This window comes from Lygodium microphyllum, chromosome 27, assembly GCF_053477565.2.
Source record: "Lygodium microphyllum isolate KBCC chromosome 27, Lygodium_microphyllum_v1.1.10, whole genome shotgun sequence".
In the NCBI taxonomy this organism is placed as follows: domain Eukaryota; kingdom Viridiplantae; phylum Streptophyta; class Polypodiopsida; order Schizaeales; family Lygodiaceae; genus Lygodium; species Lygodium microphyllum.
The window spans coordinates 86,963,903-86,984,459 of record NC_141161.1 but is presented as its reverse complement, the minus strand read 5'-3'; the positions used below and the strand labels follow the sequence as shown (position 1 = coordinate 86,984,459).

General features: G+C 42.6%; 1 protein-coding gene across 2 annotated transcripts in view; it reads left to right on the top strand.

The window, feature by feature from the left end:
* Positions 1-20,557, top strand: part of LOC148012572 (uncharacterized) — a 66,089-nt gene that overhangs the window by 23,634 nt on the left and 21,898 nt on the right. For both annotated transcript variants that reach the window (XM_087669393.1, XM_087669392.1), the window contains exon 2: positions 20,019-20,117. In XM_087669393.1, coding sequence (XP_087525519.1) covers positions 20,019-20,117 — 99 coding nt within the window. The remainder of the gene's footprint in view (positions 1-20,018; positions 20,118-20,557) is intronic.

Here is a 20,557-nt window from a genome sequence, read left to right as displayed (position 1 = left end):
TTCTAGAAAACTTGTTAAAAAAAGTATTTCTAGGAAGCTTGTTTAAAAACAATGTAACCTAATCGTTGTTTGACTTTAGGGACTCAATAGTGGCAAACTTAGTAAGTAATCGTCGATATTCAGCCAACTTGACGTTTTGATTATCCCCTTTCTTAATGGAAAACTCTTGAAGCTCAAAGTTGAAAGTGATACGTTGAGTGCAATCTTGTGTTGCATAGTAGTCAATGAAATGACTCCAATGCTTAGATGCGAGGAGAAAATGCTGTAATTGAGAGTGGAGCTGAAGAAGCAACCCTTGCATTAATATTGGCTGTGGCATTACGGGCTCTCCATTGATGGATGTGATCAAGGTGAGCCAATCGAGGGTTCGACATAGGCTCTACACCAATGACTAGATTCCAAAGACCATGATATTGGAGCACTTGTTGCATGAAGCTCAACCAAGTGGTGAAATTTGACCCATTAAACAAGTCTCATTTGTGAATGTAGTCTTGGTCGTACCAATAGGAGTGGTATTATTGTAGGATGTGAAAGGTGGGTAGGGTCAGTGGGTGGAGTACTTGGGAATTAACCCCAGAGTGCCCACCATGATTAATTAAGCTCGTTTTGGGACCATTTTATGTGGCTGATCATCATGTAATGCATTTTTAGCTCAATATCCTCTTTCATAGAATCTTTGGGTCTTCTCTTTGGGGATGATATTGTGTGAGAGTGCACAATGGAAGAAGAGCAAGACATTGAGAGAGAAGGAAAAAGAGCGATTGAGGAGAAAATAGTGTGAAGAAATACCCTAACACAAAAACACAAATAACATCGTACGACAAAGCACAAATTGATAGAAGAACACAGTTAGGGCTAGGGTAACTTAGAGACAATGAACACAGAGAATGGATGAAGTGATATGACTATTGAATATATAATGCTCATGCAACAAACACACTATGTAGTGTATGAATACTGTACCTTGAGCTCTTGTATCTCAAGGATCAGGGCAGGAGTAATGAGTTGGGAAGTGTATCGTTCTTCAAACGGATCTCAAATCGTAGCAAGACAACCTCGAGATGTCAAACGTCAACAAACATAGCCAAGGAAGGCTATATTTGATGTAGATGGCAATGCAGGAGAGAGAGACTAAAAACGCAAGTAAGAAGAGAGAAAGACTAAAAATGCAGGTTTCAAGCGAGAGAAAACATCAACCGCAGGCTATAGGAGAGAGAAAGACTAAAAATGCAAGAAAACCTAGTAGCAGCAGTAGTCAACATGTTGAAATCAACTCCGAATAGTGTGTGCTAGGCTAGAAAGAGGTGCCAGACTATTCTAGACAGCAATGGCTAGCTTGGACCGCGATTTCCTTTGCGTTCGGGGTGTGGGCAGCAAGCTGAAATACTTGAAATTTGCAAAAACGAGATTAAGGCTGAATGGAGGGTAACATATATATTTATAAAAAGTTTAGGCCCTCTCAAGTGGATTTGTGCTTATGTAATACAAACACTCTCTAAGAATGTATTTCTTTTTAAATAAACAAGGTTTCTTCCTTAATTAAGCATGTTTTGTGGCTGTTTAAGTGAAGCTAATGCATTTTTAGCTCAACACTCCCTCTTAGGCCCAACAATGTTGCCACGAGAAGTAGGCCATCCAAGCCCTTAAAAAAAAAAAAAAAAAACCTTTTACCCTAGGCTTTTCCTCTTCAGAACCTCTTGAAACTGATCTTGAAACTCTCTTTTTGAGATGCCCAAAACCTTAGAAATAGTGAAAGTCACCTCACTACCAAGTATCTTATCATTAAAGATTTTCTTCATGTCCGTTGATGTCTCAATATCGGACATCAATCTAAATCCTGGCTGCTTTCTCTCTCTAGGCTCTTACCTCTTTTCTTTCTTTTGAGCATCTTTCATCTATCGTTCTGGCCCTGGTCTCAAAGATGGTCCTGTGGAGTAACAAACTCACCCCCTCTAGTCTTTTTTAGCTGCACTTGGATTTTCTTTATCCCTCTTACGCTTCTCCTCAACAAGTACATCTGCTCCCTGAGACTTAGCCAAGTAGGCATAAATAGAGTACCTGTCAACAAGTGAATCCCAACCTGTCTCAGATCTGATGCTAAAGCCTGCACTAGTCAAAACAGTTTGCTGAATTTTTCCCTTGTTTGCCGTCTCCATAGCATAAGTCCATAATGTTGACTGATTCTCTGATCCCTTCTCAATCTGGACTCCATATGCAGAAGCATCTCCTCTACCTGCCACATAAGAAGTACGCGCAGCCATGTCATCCACTAACTTCTTCATTCCGCCTTTCCCAAAGTTGGTAGCAAGCGGAGTTCCTGTTTCAGTCAACCAAATCTTACCATCTTGTTCCCAAAATACCAAATTCTTTCTCCTTGCATCCTGAAAAGATTCACAATCCCTGCAATGCTGATGGTCCGTATTATCACACCAAATACATCTTCGATCTCTCCTAGGTGCACTAGGAGCACTCCTAGGTGCAGTAGGAGCACTAGAAGAAATAGTAGGCGCAGTCGAAGCAAACTGCTCTTTCAATTTTCCCACCAACTCCGCTTTAACTGACTCCAGTGTCAAATCCGTTATGCCTTTGATTATGTCATCAAGAGAGGTAGGCACCGACGGAGTGGATGGTTTTGGAGCAGAAGGAGCCGGCATCGGTCGTGGAACAGGAGGAATAGGAAGCATTGGATAAAGGGTGCGTATCGGTTGCCTAGTGGTCTACTAAGACTACAGAGGCGATGGTTATCTTACCAAGGGAACCCAAATGATCACCCCAGAGAGGCTAGGGCATTGGATAAAGGGTGCACGCCGGCTGCCCAGTGGCCTACCAAGTCTTGCAAAGGCAGATGGAATTAGCTATGTATATATATATTTTTATAGAGGGCTTTGTAGTTTTGATAGATTTAACATTAAGGGAGGTTTTCAAATCAGTTTTTGTTCTATTGAGTATCGGTATCCCAAACAGGAGAGTGATAAGGGATGGCTAGACCCAAGATCTTCACAAAACAAGCATACTATCCCTACCATTACTCGGTGTCGGCCCAAAAGGAAAATGGCTAAGATGTGGGTGACACAAATATAGCAAAGATATGAAGCTAGCAAGACAAGCAAAGCAATCAAGCAAGCTAGGGAGAACTGCTTTGGAGATTGCTATATGCAATGCCACGAATATGGTGGATCCAAAGTTGACCACTCTAAAAGATGGAAAAGGGATAAATGTGCATAGATGTACGTTTACATGAATAGAAGGCCAATGTATGGGGTAATGCAAAGGGAGATGCAAGATGTCATGCTCATGCAAAATGCAATGCAATGCAATGGTGCCACTTGGATAGTGCCCTTGCAGGGGAATTGTTCACTTGTCCAAGTGCCCTTTTACAATCATGTCATCGTGACAGTGCTAATGAAGTTACAAATGTCCGTAAGTACAATACAAAAGAATAAATGAATGAATGAATGTCTAAAAACTATAAGCATTATCACTGTCACTATCAAGAGAAGTAGCCGTCTCCTCTCAAATTGGAAGGAAAAGTAAGAGGGAAGCACCCTCTCCTTGTCAATCTGAAGAAGTAGGGGAGGGTGTACCCAAGCCGATCTTGGGTAAAAGATATTGAAGAACCGGTCGGTTGACCGCTTTGGTCAAAATGTCTACAAAATTGTCTGATAAAGGCACAAACTCTAGGTGGATAGTGCCTAGCTCGAATTGCTCTCTAGAAAAGTGGAAGTGGACTCTCACATGCCACGTCCGTGGTGTGATGGTTGGATTGCCCGCAAGGGCAATGACACTTTGGTTGTCGCAGTAGACAATAGTGGGAGAGTCACAAGGAAAGTGAAGCGCCGCCAATAAGCTCCTCAGGTAGATGGCCTCGGTGGTGCCATTGAAGAGAGCCCTATACTCTACTTCAGCCGTGGAAACCGTCACCGTCTCTTGCTTACGGCTAGACTAAGAAATGGGAGCCGTGCCCGAGGTAAAGAGGTGGCTGCCATCATGGGAACACCGGTGTTAGGATCTCTTGTGCAATCATAATCAATGTACCCCTGTAAACATAAACCAGAACTATAAGTGAGGCTATAAGAATAAGTATTTCATAAATAACGAAACTTAAATATTTATTTTCAGTCTTTAAATATTGAAAATTAATTATAATTATTTCGGTGCCTTGAAAAATATTATGATTGGCCAATAATTATATTGGCTAGGCAACTTTCATTCCCGAGTGTCTTTGCGCCATCTTTGACCATTAGATTGGCGTTAGGTTACATTAAATGCCACATCTCTAGTGTCACCAACTGACACTTATGGCCAAATGAATGACCTAGGCCAAGAATTGGCACCAGATACCACCAAGTACTTGTGCGGCATAACTTATAGCAACTTTTACCGTTAACATTCCGTGATTTCTTCGGGTCCCGGGCTCGTTAATTTATGTTAACCCCAATTGCACCTCACATGTGCACCATTTACTTAATCATGTGATTAAAAATTAATCAACATGTTAAGTGAGGTTTTAAAAATATATGTCCTCATGACATTGTGAGTGTCGATTTGATACAGAGGCATTGGAATATGAATGTTTCTATAAGGTGCCGATGGAGATGGAGACATTGGGACACATGTAAGACCTATCCAAATGTCGGTTGGGACACAATATAATGACCAAAGGATCCACTAGGTAATGCCATGGAGGCAAATTGTGCCACCAACTAATCCACACTTGGGAGAGATTTGGGGGAATACCTAGACTACAACGATACTGAAAATGCATGAGGAAAAGGTGGAACGCTACTCGACTGAGGAAGAGATGAGGTCCTAATGGCTATGTCTAAGTTTGAAGAACCCCCCGGTGCGGTAAATGAAAATACATATGATCCTATATGAGAGGCAAGATGGAGTGCACTTAATGGAGGTTGAAAGGATGTGGCAGCAAAATAAGAGGGTGGAATGGGAGGGAGATTAAATGGATTTATGATAGATGTGGATGTGGGAAATAATGTGGGTTCCTTTTGTCCATTAAATGTATTAAACTGAAATAATGATGATGAAGATGCACCTACTTCATTTTGGCCTTTGAAAACAAAATTGTTTGAATGAAAAGAAGAGGAAGGAGTACTAACAATTTCTTGTTTCAATTGCTCACCTAGTCTTGAGTTCATTAAGAAATATTTGCCTTCCTCGTTACTTATAAACCGGAAATTGTTTTATGTACATCCTTTATCATGAAAATCATGCATACCAATAGGAGAAGAGGAATCATCATTAACAGAATCTGAAATGGTAGACATACTTAGCACCAAAGAGAATAAGTATAAAGGCAATGGAGTGTACTCTATGCCAGTTTCCACTTGCGGATGGCTAGTCCTAAGTGGAGATTCCGCCCTTCTTGCATGGTTAGCAGATCAGTGAACCGAATCTAAAGGGTGAAATTCAGACTTACCTTCTGTTTGTTGTTGGGCTTTATGCATCAAAATGAGATCGTACTCAGCTGTAGTGATCTCATAAGATTGTGGAACTCCATGGTAGTCCAATGTCTGTCCGGCCACGTTAGGAGCTTGTGAAGCAAGCTGTGAGGCCCACTTTGACTTGTTTCTCGATGGATTTAGCTCAGATTTGAGAATTGGTGTGGAAGTAGTGTTCGAAGTCATCTGCCCTTCTGTTGTTCTTGCTTCTTGTGTAGAGCTTTCAGATCAAGGTCTAAGTTTCTCTCAGAGAACTTGGCTTAACGTGTCAGAAGTGAAGCAGCAATAGAAGTGTAAACATATGCTGTAATAAACTGCTGAAACACAAGACAAAAGTGAAAAGGAAAGAAAGAACACTGAAGAACACAATATAGATGAGAACTCAGATGTATACTTGGGAAATGGAGTCCATATTTTAAACACAAGATAGTCACATACAACAGTGAGCCACTAGCTATGTGGGCACCGGCACTCGCTCCTCTCTCCACGGAGTCTCCACATGTATGATGTGGCAGATGAGTGGTTGAGTGAGGAGGAGCTTGAGTATATAAGACAAAAATATGTCCTCAATACAATCAGGTTGGCCAGCAATAAATGCTAAATATGACCAAAATGAAGACCATAAAAAATGCCTAAAATATCCTAAATAATGTGCCTAATCTCTGCATGCACAGACTCACACATGAGCTGATATATCTGCTAACATCTTCTCTTAGATCATGGGTGATCTGATACAATACAATGGTACAATGAGAATGAATCATAAACCATACAACATAGAATCACCAAGTAGAACCATGGATACCCAAGCAGTGGGTGATTAAGCCACCATCAAGGTGCCTCAGAGAGAACCTGAGGTAGATGTCGATCGTACTCCTTATCGAGGCCATGTCCACAATTTGCGTTTACACTCATCTGGGAAACCGCCTTCCATCTCCACAGCTTCTCCTACTCGCATTTGGTGTTCCAAGCCCTTCTAGCATCATCGTTTTGCAGATTCCTTACTTCAATTGGTGGTCACAGACTTGGGATCCATCTTCGGTGGACGACACTCTCTGACACATTGCTTTGCCCCTTGAGCATTTGTACACTTTTACATTTATTTACAATATTCATTCACTTCAAAGTTGTGTTTTTCTCTCCCTTTTTCTGTTTGTGTTTGAGTTTTTGAGTTTGAGTTTTGAGTTTTGCGTTTGAGTTTTGTTTTTTGTGTTTATGTTTGTCTCTTTGTGTTTCTATCATGGTCGTATAGTCTGTTTCCTTAGTACAAACCCTAGCATTTTTCTTCACATTGATCTACCTCAACTAGTGGGGGAAGGGCTATAATTAGCAAAAACCCCCAAATTTGGTTGACTTAAAATCTGCCCCTAAAAGGATGCAGTAGGTCTATTCCAAAACTGGCCGATCAGCCATGCTTGGTGCCCAAAATGCTGATGTGTACTCTGTGGGCAGATCGCTGATGTGTGAGGCTGCATTATCTTTGACAGGACATATGCAACAGTTGTAGACATTGTGAGAACATGCTTGGCAATAACTAAGTGAAGAAATGTACTCAAAATTGAATGGAAAATACAATTAGAGCTCCAAGGTCTTCGTTAAACTTTGATGGAGCTCACAACTAGGAGATGATAGATTGTTAGAACAAAGTGGCAGGTTAACACCCTCTCTTAGATCATGGGAGTGTGTGAAGACCCAACAATCTCATATGATGAAGCATAGAAGCTTGTGGAAGAGGCTTCGTGAAGATATTCGCTGCATTGTGCTCTATTGGACAATAGGCCACTGCTAACTCAAAATCCATGATCCGCTCCCAAACAAAGTGATATTAAACCTTTATGCTTTGTGCGAGTATGAAACACATGGTTCTTTGCCAAAGCTAAGGCACTCTAGTTATCCATGTGTAGTTGTGTGGGCCTTGTTTGTGGAAAGCCAATCTTTGCCAACAAGTGGCAGACCCAAACTTCCTCTTGAGCTATAGAACAAAGAGCATGGTACTTAGCCTCCATAGAAGATAAGGCCATGGTAGGGTGTTTCTTGTTGCTCCATGAGATAGTTTTCGATCGTAGCTAGAAAGCAAAACCTGTAGTGGATCCTCTAGACTCCACATCACTTGCCCAATTAGAGTCACTCCATCCAACAAGAGTGGCTCCCTCTCCATATATGATCTCGTAGGATCAAGTCCCCTAAGTAGTGCGACACAGCAAAGTAGCTCGCTAGTGAGCTTGAGTAGGAGTCTTCATAAAAGAGAGAGTAATGCCACCACAAAAGAAATATTTGACCTAGTATGGATAAGCTAGATCAAGGATCCAACACAACACTTGTAGTACCGCATCAAGAAAGAGATTGCTAGTAGTAACCAACTTAGACTCGAGGTCCATGTGGCAAGAAATAGGTCGATACTTGGCCACACCAAACTTCGAAAGAACCTAAGAGATGTACTTGTGCTGGAAGATAAACATAGTAGATGTATGGGTTGTAGGTACGAAAGTCTCCGAATAATCCAAACATGCCCTTTGAGCAAAACCTTTGGTAACAAGCCTAGCTTAATGCTTGTCTAAGTAGTCATTAGCTAGGTACTTAGTCTTAAAGACCCACTTCACACTAATCACCTCCCACTTCTATAGATGTGGAGCAAACTCCATCTCATCAAGCTTCTTTTGTATAGCATGGCGCTATATATCTTGCACAAAAGCCTTATCAACTATAGTAGTCTCATGATCTTAAAGAATCGGTGGTGTACGAGCATAGTTCTTATAGAGTGAACTATCTCACTAGGCATTTATCTTGGCTGATCTATGTGAACCTAAAGGGGTCATAGGAAAGTGAGTCATGCTTGCATCCTTCATGAGCCATTGATACCATAGAGGAATGGTGATAGGCTCATCCTATTGCGATGGAGACTATGAGGCCTTGGGTACCTATAATGGAGCTATTAGGGGTAGGGCCTCCCTCTCACTAGGTAAAGGTATATCCTCCTCATTAGAAGAAGAGGGGTACTCTGACAGCTCAAGTCCCTTGAAAGACACCTAAGGAGATGGGGAAGGAGTAGAAGTACTCAAAGAAGGAATAGAAGGGGCCATCACGAGTGGAAGAGAAGCAGAAGGGAGAGGAGTTGAAGACGAAGGAGGATTTCCAATAAGTAACCTAGAAGAAAGGGGAGTGGCTGATGGTTCGGGGGCTTGAGAGGGGGGGGTTTCAATCGATGAAAAAGAACCACCTGCAAAAGAAGCACCATTAATTAGATCATCAGAGGCTATAGCTTCATCGAATATCACATCTGTGCTCACATCAATCTTTTGTGTCTTTAGGTCATAAAGCTTATGGCCCTTCGTGGTCGTGCTGTGGCCCATGAAGATAAGCTTCTTCGATTTTGAGTGAAGTTTGCTACCTCATTTCTTGGCTACATGGACATAAGCATCGCACCCCAAGATGCGATAGTGGGAGATAGAAGGCTCCTTCCCAAAGCCTCATAAGGAGTCATACCCTGTAATGTTAAAGTTGGAGATCTATTGCGAATGCGCACCACCATAGCAATGACCTCACCCCAAAGAGAGTGAGGTAGACTCCTATGCTCCAAAATCGATGGATCCATCTCAAGCATGGTTCGATTGGTGCGCTTAGTACACCATTCTTAGATTGCATGTTACGATGAGAATATTCCATCCGAATGTTGTGATTTCTGTAAAACTTTGAAAAAATGTCAGAATAAAACTTGCTGTTGAGGTTGGTTCGAACAGCTTGGACCTTAAAAGTTGTTTGCGTTCTGCAAACACCTTCCAATCACAGAAGTTGGAGTATGCCTCACTCTTGTACTCCAAGAAGTATGGCTACATATATAGGCTAAAATCATCAATAGTCAGCATCAAATACTTAGTCTTTCTAAGGGAGGTCGTGCCCATGGGTTTGCATAAGTCATTTTGTGCCAACTCAAGTAGTGTAGTAGCCCTCTGAGAAGCACCGTGTGAATGAGGCTACCTATGCCGCTTGCCTTGTAAGTAGCTAGGGCATAAGGTGCGAATGGAAGGAAAATCTAGAAGTCCCTCCACTAACTTCTTTCAAGAAGCCTTGTGTATGGAGTTGAAATTTAGGTGCCCATAAAGGGCATGCTAAAGTAGTCCAAGCTTGCAGGAAGTCTGCACAACAAGGGAAGCGAGCTTATAAAGCCCGCTGTCGTGAGTATCTCTCCAAAGAATAGAACCCGTGGGAGAATCCTCAACAGTCACATCATCCTGGGTAAAGACCACATGAGCATCTAGTTATGTCAAACCATGGACAGAAAGAAGGTTAAAGCTCAACTTTGATACGTAAAGAGCTTTGGTTATTGAAGCTTGACGATTAGGCCAAAGGCAAGTAGTCCCCACTCCACGAATTGGAACGGATAAATTGTCATTAATGGTGGCTGAACCCCCTTTGGAATGAAGAACTTGAAGCCAATCTTGTTGATAGGTCATATTGGAAGTGACCTCATTGTCAACAAGCAATTGCTTCTCCTTAGTAAATGAAGCTAGGGTTGTATTCTCAACCTCAAATAGATGCACAAAGACAGACTCGATAGTATTAGAGTTAGCCTTTTAGTCCTTCAAACCATCTTTTGGCTTCACATGGGGGTACTTCTATAAACAATTCTCCTTAGGATGAGTGCCCTTCCCATAGTGTGGGCACTTGGATTAGACTTCTTCTCATCCTTCTTGTCATCGTGTTTTTTGTTGCTGTTCGCCTTCTTGTTCCCCTTCTTGTTTTGCCCTTTGATACTTGTGGCAGTGAATGCTTTAGTAAGCCAGATCCATTGGCTCCTATCTTTTTGACATGCTTGTCATGCTCCAAGACAAGCCAGGCTAACTCCTCCCAATGAAGAGTTTCATGCACTCTCGATATAATAGGAAATTATCATTCTTTTCCTAGTTTCTCTTCTTTTCTCCTTTTCCCTCTGTGTTTATAATTCTCTTCTGTTGCACGCTCATGCCTTCAGAGAAGGAGAGTCATTAATCAAGAGCATGTGAAGTTTCTTCTTCAAGGTGATATGATAGGCAAAAGTCTTTTGATGACAGAGAGAAAAAAGCTTTGTCAATACTTTTGCAACTATCTTTAACTTGCAAACACGAACAAGGACAAAATCCTGTAGGCTCTAAAGAGAGGGCCAGGATTGAGAGTTGAGCCTATTCCTAAGGGCGACACAATCCATAAATGAACCAATAATGGGAGCCTCTATGGGCCAAGGGATAGGGGTAGTCACAAAAGCCCAAAGATCAATTAAATCAAGAATACACTCCACTTTGCAAGACCATAGGTAGTAATTAGATCCATCCAAACGAACACTTTGGATAGAGAAAGAAGAACGATCATAGGCATCATAGGACCAGAAGGATGGGCCCTATGGGAGACATGAAGAAAAGGAGGAGGGGAGAGGGAGATGGCTGCTTCGATCTTTGTGACGTGTCAAGTGATGAATCTTGTGGAGAGTGGGATTTAGATCTCCGATCTTCACAATGCTCTCGATGCCTATTAGAAGGAGTATGAATAGACTCCTGATCCAGGTCATCAAAGCCTTGGAATCAGTGATAATCCATGTCTCTAGACTTGCAAACACACTAGCAGAGAGAAGAATCAACTACACTTGCAAAAGATCAGTTATGTATTTCCGGCTTTGTTGAAGGCACCTGTAGAATGTAGAAAATCAGTGTCTTCTCCAGCAAACAGTAGGCTGAAATTTTGTGTTTTCAGCAGTAGGGTGGTCTTCTTTGTTGGGAACCTTCCCGTCCTCACTTAGGCAATGATACCATGTGAGAGAGTGCAATAGAAGAGGAACATGAACACAGAGAGAAAAGGAGAAGAGAAAGATGGTAGGAATGGAAGATAAATCTGCACTGAATTTGGAAATAATGCCGAATACAATGATGGACTGATGAATCCCTGCACACAACCCAAAGTGTTAGTAAACTTGTGAAGGCATTGGATGAGGTTGAAGATGTTGAGCTAAAAATGCATTAGCTTTACTTAAACAGCCTCAAAACATGCTTATTTAATGAAGAAACCTAGTTTATTTAAAAGAAACGCGATCCTAGAGAGTTTCTGTGTCCCATTAGCACAAACCCACTTGGGAGGGCCCAAACTTTCTATAAATACGTATGCTGCCCTCCATTCAGCTCTTAATCTCGTTTTTGTAGATTTCAGGTGTTTCAGCTTGCTGCCCACACTCCGTTCGCGGAGGACATCTCAGCCAAAGCTGTCCATTGCTATCTACATCAGTTGGCGCTTGATTTCCAGCCCTCTTCTCGCAATTTGGAGTTGATCCCAGCTAGGCAAGTGGTGTTGTACAGACTTGCTGCCGTACTGCCTGCCCCGTCCTCTACAACCCGTGTTTGGCAGTTTTCTCTCTTCTCCAGTTGTTGCCCAGCTTTTCCAAGCTGTCCAGCCTGCGTTTGACAGTTTTCTCTCTCCTACGGGCTGTCCTGCCTGCGTTTTTAGTCTTTCTGCCTCTTGCAGGCTGTCCTGCTTGTGTTTTTAGTCTCTCTCTCTTCTCATTGCTGTTTGCATCAGATCCAGCTTCTCACTGCTGTGTTTGCTGGTATTCGACATTCGGAGGTTGCCTTGCTGTGATTTGGGATCCGTTTGGAGTACGATACACTCTCAAGCTCATTATCCTTGCCTTGATCCTTGAGAGACAAGAGTTTGAGGTTCAATATTCATTTAGTGCATAGTGTGTTTGCTGCATGAGCATCGTATATTCAGTAGTCATATCACTTCATTCATTCACTGTGTTCATTGTCTCTGAGTTATCCTAACCCTTACTGTGTTCTTTTATCAGGTTGTGCTTTGTTATACAATTTTTATTTATATTTTTGTGTTAGAGTATTTCTTTACATGGTATCAGAGCCTGGTACTCTCTGAGAAACCTAGGCCTTTGATCTGAAAGCTCTACATAAGAAGCAAGAACAACAGTAGGTTCAAATGACTTTGAACACAACAACACTGATTTAGTCTCTAGAACTAACTATGCCGAGAACCGAGCGAGACTGGGCCGATCAGCTTGCTCCACAAAGTTCCGATATGGTGGAAGACACTTCTGATTACATGGAAGAAAAGCTAGGCAAGTTGACCTTTGAAGAATACAAACTGTTCATAGCTTATAGACGAAAGAAGATTGAGGAGCTTAATTGAAGGATTGCCCTTCAAGAAAAGCTTCTAAATGAAGGTATACATGAATTTCTCTCTTCAGATGTTGCGCGTAAATCTGATGATGTTGCAGGGCTGTTGAGACCTCCATCACGGATGGGCCCCTCTCTTGAAGAACAAGACCCGGAGTATATTTCTTTCTTTCATCCTCTTTCATCCACTCCGGTACAAGGTACTTTAGATTTGTCTTTTGTTCCTTCTTCTTTTACATCTTCTGCTTTGGAATATTCTGGTAGAGATCATGTGGAAGAAAGAGTCTAGTCTGTTGACTACGGAGAAGGTCCTCTTGAGGACCAAATTTGTATGTTAACACATGTCGTGGGGATTAAAAAAAAAAGCCAGGTACCTCTTCTTCTATCCTTCCTTTCTTTCAATCTACTTCACAAAATCAAAATGAATTTGGTGTTCCTTTTGTTCATTGCGTGCTGCATCATTATCTTCACATTTTCATTTTTAATCATTAAATGATAAAAATGAACAAAATGCATTTGCACCTCCCACACCACATTTTCAAAACCCACCCATCCCACCACATTCTTCTGCTGCTTTTCCACTTCCATTCACACCATTTATATTACCATTCAGACACCTCATGTTGTACCTCACATCACACCGGGGAAATATGGAAATGTAGGCACATTCTTTAGGACCTCATCCTTACCTCAGCTAGGTGGTGTTCCACCCACTTTACACACATTTTCGGGATCATTGTAGTCTGGGTATCCCCCTTAGTCTCTCTCGAGTGTGGATCAGTTGACTCCATAGTTTGCCTCCATGGGTTTATCTAGTGGACCTTTTGGTCATATTGCTGTGCCCCAGCCTCACTTTGGATAGGGCTTCTGTGTCCGAGTGCCTCCACCTACACCGGCACCTTATGGAAACATTCATGTTTCAGTGCCTTTGCCTCAATCGGCACTAATTGGACACTCACAGCCTACTTCTGTCTTACCCACCTCTACCACCTTCTTCTACTGATTAGACACATTCACCTCCACCATCTTATGCCTCACATCCATTTTACCCCACCTATCGGATATCTCATGGTTCTAGCTCATCTTTTGCCAAGCATGCATTTAATGACAAGACTCGTTTTAATGGGTCAAACTTTACTACTTGGTTGAACTTGGTGAGACATGTCCTTGACTCCCAAAACCTATGGGATCTTGTGCAAGGGTTGGAATCTCAACCCGATCTCGCACTTGTCCCATACAAGATTATCCGCTTATGGAAGGCTAGGAATGCCTCCTCTATTGTCGAGCTGATGCAGGGCTTATTGCTTGAGTTTCATTCTCAGCTTTAGCATTTTGACTTAACGTCAGAGCGATGGGCACACTTGACTGATTGCTATGCGGCTCGGGATAGGACCCGTCATATCAATCTTAACCATGAGCTCCAGCTTTTCAAAATCATTGACCAGGATGACTTGAAAGTCAAATTGGTTGAGTATCGGCGTCTTCTCGTTGGATTCTCCACTACGGGGACTCCCAAGTTCTTTGACGATTAGGACACATTGTTCCTAAATAAACTTCCCAAGAAATACTTCAATTTTGTGGAAGGTTTAGTTTCAAAGCCTACCATGCCTATATTCTATGAATTTGAGTGTTAGCTGTTGCGTTACGTACGGTTGTTCGATCAGTTCTGTATAAATTTCTCTTCAGAGGAAGCTCTTGTTGCTCATTCTCAGAAAGGACAACAAGGGAAGGGAAAACAAAACTAAACTTCCACTCAAAATCAAAATCAAAAGCAAAATCAATCCGGGGAATCACAAGGAATATTTCAAACTCTCAAACTTGGGTGGTAGAATGTATCTAAAAAGAATAGGTATTGTCAATATTGTCAAAAGGCTGGCCATTTTGACCACGAGTGTCGATCAAAGGCAAGAGGTACAACACCAAAATCTAAGTCACAGACCTTTGCCCCTCAGTCGGGCAATCCCTAGCAAGGGAGGCAGGGTGATGGCAAGGGACAGTTTAAAGGTCAGACTCATATTGTCACCGCTCAGCTATCTCAGTTGACAACATTTCAACTTCAGAGGGCTTGTCTGACTGGTCTGCAGAGGCTCACATTGTCTCCATAGAGACATCAGATGTGAGTCTCGTCCACATTTAAGAGTTGCCTCCTGACGAGGTCACCGCAGAGGCTGACTCGTCACAGTCGAGCACTTCAGCTCCTGTTTGAATTGTGGACAGTGGAGCTACACATCATATGACTCCTATAGCAGATATTTTCCGTTTTCAAGCCCTTGCAGCTGGGCGGGTCTGCGTAGGAAACAACTCCTCGGTCAAGATTCAGGCTCAAGTTCGTTTTAGTTTTGCCACTGACAAGGGTCAGATCTGGCTTTGCTGGACAATGTATATCATGTCTCTCAGCTTGGGGTGAACTTGTTATCTGTTCAGCAGCTTTGCCGGTTGGGGCGAGCAGCGTTCTTTACAGCAACTGCAGCCGAGGTCCTTGACTCTTAGACTGGTTTAGTGATTGCTCGCGGTGAGGCACAACCTAATGGCCTATACCACATGACACATTTTTTGACCGAGCCAACAGCTGAGGCCTCCATGTTCCATAGCTTCCAGGCCTTAGCCACATCTTGGGAGCCTACGAACAATGAGCGCCTTTGGCATTTTCGCTTAGGGCATCTTGGTTATGACTCTCTTTATGAGTTGTCACGTCGTGAGCTGGTTGAGGGCTTTCCACATCTAAAGCTAGCTTGAGATGTCTGTAAAGCATGTCAGCTCAGGAAGCAACACCGTACCCCATTCCCTTAGCAAACCTCACATCGTGCTGAGGCGCCTCTTAGATTGATTCATGTTGATCTTTGTGAATCGACATCCACTACCGCCTTGAACGGCACGCTGTATTTCTTTTTGATAGTGGATGATCATTCTAGATACATGTGGGTGTACTTTCTCAAGCGTAAGTCAGATGCTTCATATATTTTTTTGCTTAGGTGCTGCTGGTTCATAACTAGCTTGGTCCTTGTGTCGGTTGTATGAGGAGTCATAGCAGTGGTGAGTTCATCTCCCACGAGTTTTTCGAGTTTCTACAGAAGCATGGCATCCCACGCCAACTCACCTTTATCAACTCTCCTTCTCAGAATGGAGTCGTAGAGCGTAGAAACCGGATAGTCATGGAAATGGCACGCTCTATGCTGTTCGTAGCAGAGCTCATTGAGCGCCTTTGGGTTGAGGCTGTTAACACTTCAGTGTACATCCTCAATTGGTGCCCGACTACAGCTCTTCCGTAGAAGACCTTGTATGAGGCATTTTTTGGCTCTTGGCTTGTTATTTCCACTTCAGAGTCTTCGGGTGTCTTATGCACACATGCACGCCTGATGACAAGATAGGAAAGCTTATTCTCCGAGCTGATCTTTTTATTTTTGTGGGATATTCCTTTGAAGTGAAAGCCTATCGTTTGTTTGATCCTCGGACAAGCAAGGTGATCGTTAGGTAGGATGTCGTCTTTGACGAGAGGGATATTGTGCAGTCCTTTGCACTGGATTCCGATCCGATTCCTTCTTCCATATCATCAGAGATTGTGCCTATTGAGCCTGGTCTACTTTCCACTCTTGACATTTCTGTAGATTCTTCCGCTCCTAGGCCCCCTCTACGAGACCCATTACCTCGTTGGTACCAGCAGACCATGTGGGATTCAGGGATCCTATCATAGAATTCCACTCCGGAGGGACTTGGAAGATCTACTTGGCTTGCTCCTCAGACATCATTCACGTCGATGTTTATAGTTGATTATATATGTACTGCATTTTGAGCCGGATACATGGCAGGAGGCTCTTCAGCATCCTCAATGACAAGAGGCCATGGAGAAGGAGCTAGAGAGTATTGACCGAAATGAGTCTTAGACAATGGTGGATCGTCTAAGCCATAAGAAAGTTATTGGGACAAAGTGGATTTTTAGGACCAAGCTAAAAGCTGATGGGACTTTAGACAAGTACAAGGTTCGCCTTGTCGTGCAAGGGTTTCAACAGAAGCATAGCATTGATTATGAAGAGATCTTTGCTCCTACTGCGTGGTTGACTTCCTTTCGGTTGCTACTTGTGCTAGCTGCTCACCACGGTTGGCCGATACATCGGATGGATGTCAAGAGTGCATTCTTGAACGGTTTGTTGAAGAAGGAAGTCTATGTGGAGCAGCCACCAGGCTTTCTTTTAGGAAACCCTAAGGATATGGTATTCAGATTGCATAAAGCTCTTTATGGACTGAAGCAAGCGCCACGGTCTTGGTTCCATAAGATGGATGAGTTCTTGCAGACTCACAGATACCATTCTACCCCTTATGACCCGAACTTATATATTCGATCTACTGGAGAGGGGGTTAGCTATATCCTACCATATGTTGATGACTTACTCATCACAGGCTTAGATTCTGTTGCCATAGCGGAACTAGAGTGCCATTGTCCTTGCGGGAAATCTGATCATCACACCACAGACACAGCATGTGGGAGTCTGCATCCACTTTTTCAGAAAGCAGGTTGAGCTAGGCATATTCGCCTAGAGTTTGTGCCATTATCAGATAATTTTGCAGATATCTTGACCAAAGTGGTAAACCAGCCGGTTCTTCAGTACCTTCTATCCAGGATCGGCTTGGGCACACCCTTCCCTACTTCTTCAGCTTGACGGGGAGAGGGTGCTTCTCTCTTACTTTCCCTTCTAGTTTGAGATGGGGCGACTTCTACACTTGATAGTGACAGTGATGATGCTTACAGTTTTTTTAGACATTACATTTATTTATTCTTTTGTATTATATTATGGACATTTGTAACTTCATCCACACTGTCAGGATGATATGATTGTAAAAGGGCACTTGGACAAGTGAACAATTCCCTTGCGAGGGCGCTGTCCAAGTGGCACCGTTGCATAGCATATTGCATGAGCATGATATATTGCATCTCCCTTTGCATTACCCCATGCATTGGCATTCTGTTTATGTAAACATGCATCTTTGCGCATTTATCCCTTTTCGGTCGTTTGGAGTGGTCGACTCTAGGATCCACCATATTCGTGGCATTGCACATGGCAGTCTCCAAGGTAGTCTTTCCCAGCTTGCTTGCTTGCTTGACATATTTACTATACACCCACCTTCGCCATTTTTTTCATCACCGACACCCAGTAATGGTAGGGATAGTATACTTGTCTTGTGAAGGTCTTAGGTGTGACCATCCCTTATTACTCTCTCGTTTGGGATATGAATACTCAATAGGACAAAAACTAATTTGAAACCCTCACTTAATGCTTAATCTATCAAACCTAAAAAGCCCTTTTAAAAAAAAGTCTATAGCTGATTCCATCCACCTTTGTAGTGCTTGGTAGGCAATGCATTGGGCAGTCGATGTGCACCCTTTGTCTGATGCCCTGTCCTCTCTGGGGTGATCACTTGGGCTCCCTTGGTAAGATAATCATTGCTTCTATAGTCTTAGTAGGCCATTGGGCAGTCAACGTGCTGCCTTTGCCCGATGCTTTGGCTACTTTGGGGTGGGACGCCTTGGGGTAAAAGATAAACAAAGCAAGGGCTTGGTTGGCCTCTATTCTCATGGCACCGTTGTTGGGCTTGAGAGGGGATGTTGAGCTAAAAATGCATTAGCTTTACTTAAACAACCTCAAAACATGCTTAATTAATGAAAAAACCTAGTTTATTTAAAAGAAATGCGATCCTAGAGAGTTTCTATGTCCCATAAGTACAAACCCACTTGGGAGGGCTCAAACTTTCTATAAATACGTATGCTGCCCTCCATTCAGCTCTTAATTTCGTTTTTGTAGATTTCAGGTGACATCTCAGCCAAAACTGTCCATTGCTGTCTACATCAGTTGGTGCGTGATTTCCAGCCCTCTTCTCGCAATTTGGAGTTTATCTCAGCCAGGCGACTGTTGTTCCTGCACAAACCTGCTGCTGTACTACTTGTAACGTCATTAGTAGCCTGTGTTTGGCAGTTTTGTCTCTCCTCTAGCTATCGCCCAGCTTCTGTAGGATGTTGCAGTTTTCTCTCTCCTGCAAGCTGTCCTGCCTGCGTTTTTAGTCTTTCTCTCTCCTACAACATGCGTTTTTAGTCTCTGTCTCTCCTCACTGTCGTATGCAATAGATCAAGCTTCTGACTACTGCGTTTGCTGGTGTTTGACATCTGGAGGCTGCCTTGCTGCGATTCGGGATCTGTTCAGAGTATGGCACACTTTCTGGCTCATTACCCCTGCCTTGATCCTTGAGATATAGGAGTTCGAGGTTCAGTATTCATTCACTACATAGTGTGTTTGCTGCATAAACATCGTATATTCAGTAGTCATATCACTTCATTCATTCACTGTGTTCATTGTCTCTAAGTTACCCTAACCCTAACTGTGCTCTTTTATCAGTCTGTGCTTTGTTGTACGGTTTCTGTTCATTCACTGCATAGTGTGTTTGTTGCATGAGCATTGTATATTCAGTAGTCATATCACTTCATTCATTCACTGTGTTCATTGTCTTTGAGTTACCCTAACCCTAAGTGTGTTCTTTTATCAGTCTATGCTTTGTCGTACAGTTTCTGTTTATGTTTCTATGTTAGAGTATTTCTTTACAGAAGATGATGATGGCACCACCGGAGATGGAGACGGAGTGTGCAACCTGCAAAAGACAGTAGACGATCTATCCCGACTAATGGGGGGGCTAGAAATAGCCAAAAGCCCCCAAATTTGGTGGGTCTGAAATCTGCCCCTAAAAATATGCAGTTGGCTTGCTTCAAAACTAGCTGACTAGCCCCCTCTGGTGGCAAAATTGCTGATGTGGCACTCTATGGGCAGATCGCAGATGTTGGGGGCTGCATAACCTGTGGTGGGACATATGCAATGGGTGCAGACACGGTGGGAAAATTCTTGACACTAAGTAGGGGAAGAAATGTACACAAAACTGAATGGAAAATACAATCAAGAGCTCTAATGTCTCCGTGACTCCAACAGGGCTCACAAGTAGGAGATGACAGACTGACAGAACATTAACTCAACAGCTTTTGTTATCTACATGTTCAGATTGTAGCCCAAAAGGTTTACTATGTAACGCCCTCTTGAGTACATGTTGGCTTTTGTGAATAGCAAAAGCCTAATGAGTGTCAGATGTGAAGCATGCAGCTCATTAAAATCATTGGGCTAGGCATGAAAGATGGAACACTTGATGATGCATATTCACAAACCAAGGACTGCAGGATTACCTGCAATAGCTCATGTTGATGAGTTTGTCCACTTGTACATTGAGTTGAGTGCTTGACTATTCTGTGTAAGACCTGTTTATGCACAAAAGCTTGATGATAGAAGCCCGGCTAGAGTTTTATGTCTAAATTTTTAAAACTTTGTGCTGAGTGGGCTTTATTTTGGGATCTTCCTGGTTGACATTGATGTTCTTTTGTATCCTCCAGGTTCACTTATTGAAGTACATGTGGTCGATGAAGATGATGGTGACAGTGATGATAACAGTGAAGAAGAGCTGGAAGCTGATGAAAGCAAAAAGCCAAAAGGTAAGTTTTCAATAAGTTTATATAAGAACAGTGTTGGAGCTTTGTTGGAACTGGAAAGTTTAGACTTAAAGGGTATTTGATAAGAGCCTCTCTCGTGCTTTATAGGTTTGGATACTTAAGTTTCAATTGAGTTTATAAGACAGGCTTCTAGTAGTTAAAATTGTTCCACTAGCAGGCTCTCTTGTATCTTAATTCTTTTGAGTCATCAAGGATGTAGCTTGAGACTCTGAAATGGATGCTTGCAATCCTTCTCTTTTCCAGCATCATCCCATCAGATATGATATTTGAGACCTTTGATGGGAGAATTGGTTCAGAAAGTTCTATAAAAGAGAATCATTGTCATTGCCACTTTCATAGCTTATTCTTTCACATCAGTGCCATCCTACCTCTCCTTGCTGCTGCAATCTTCATCGTTGTCATCATCATCATCTTCTCTCTCA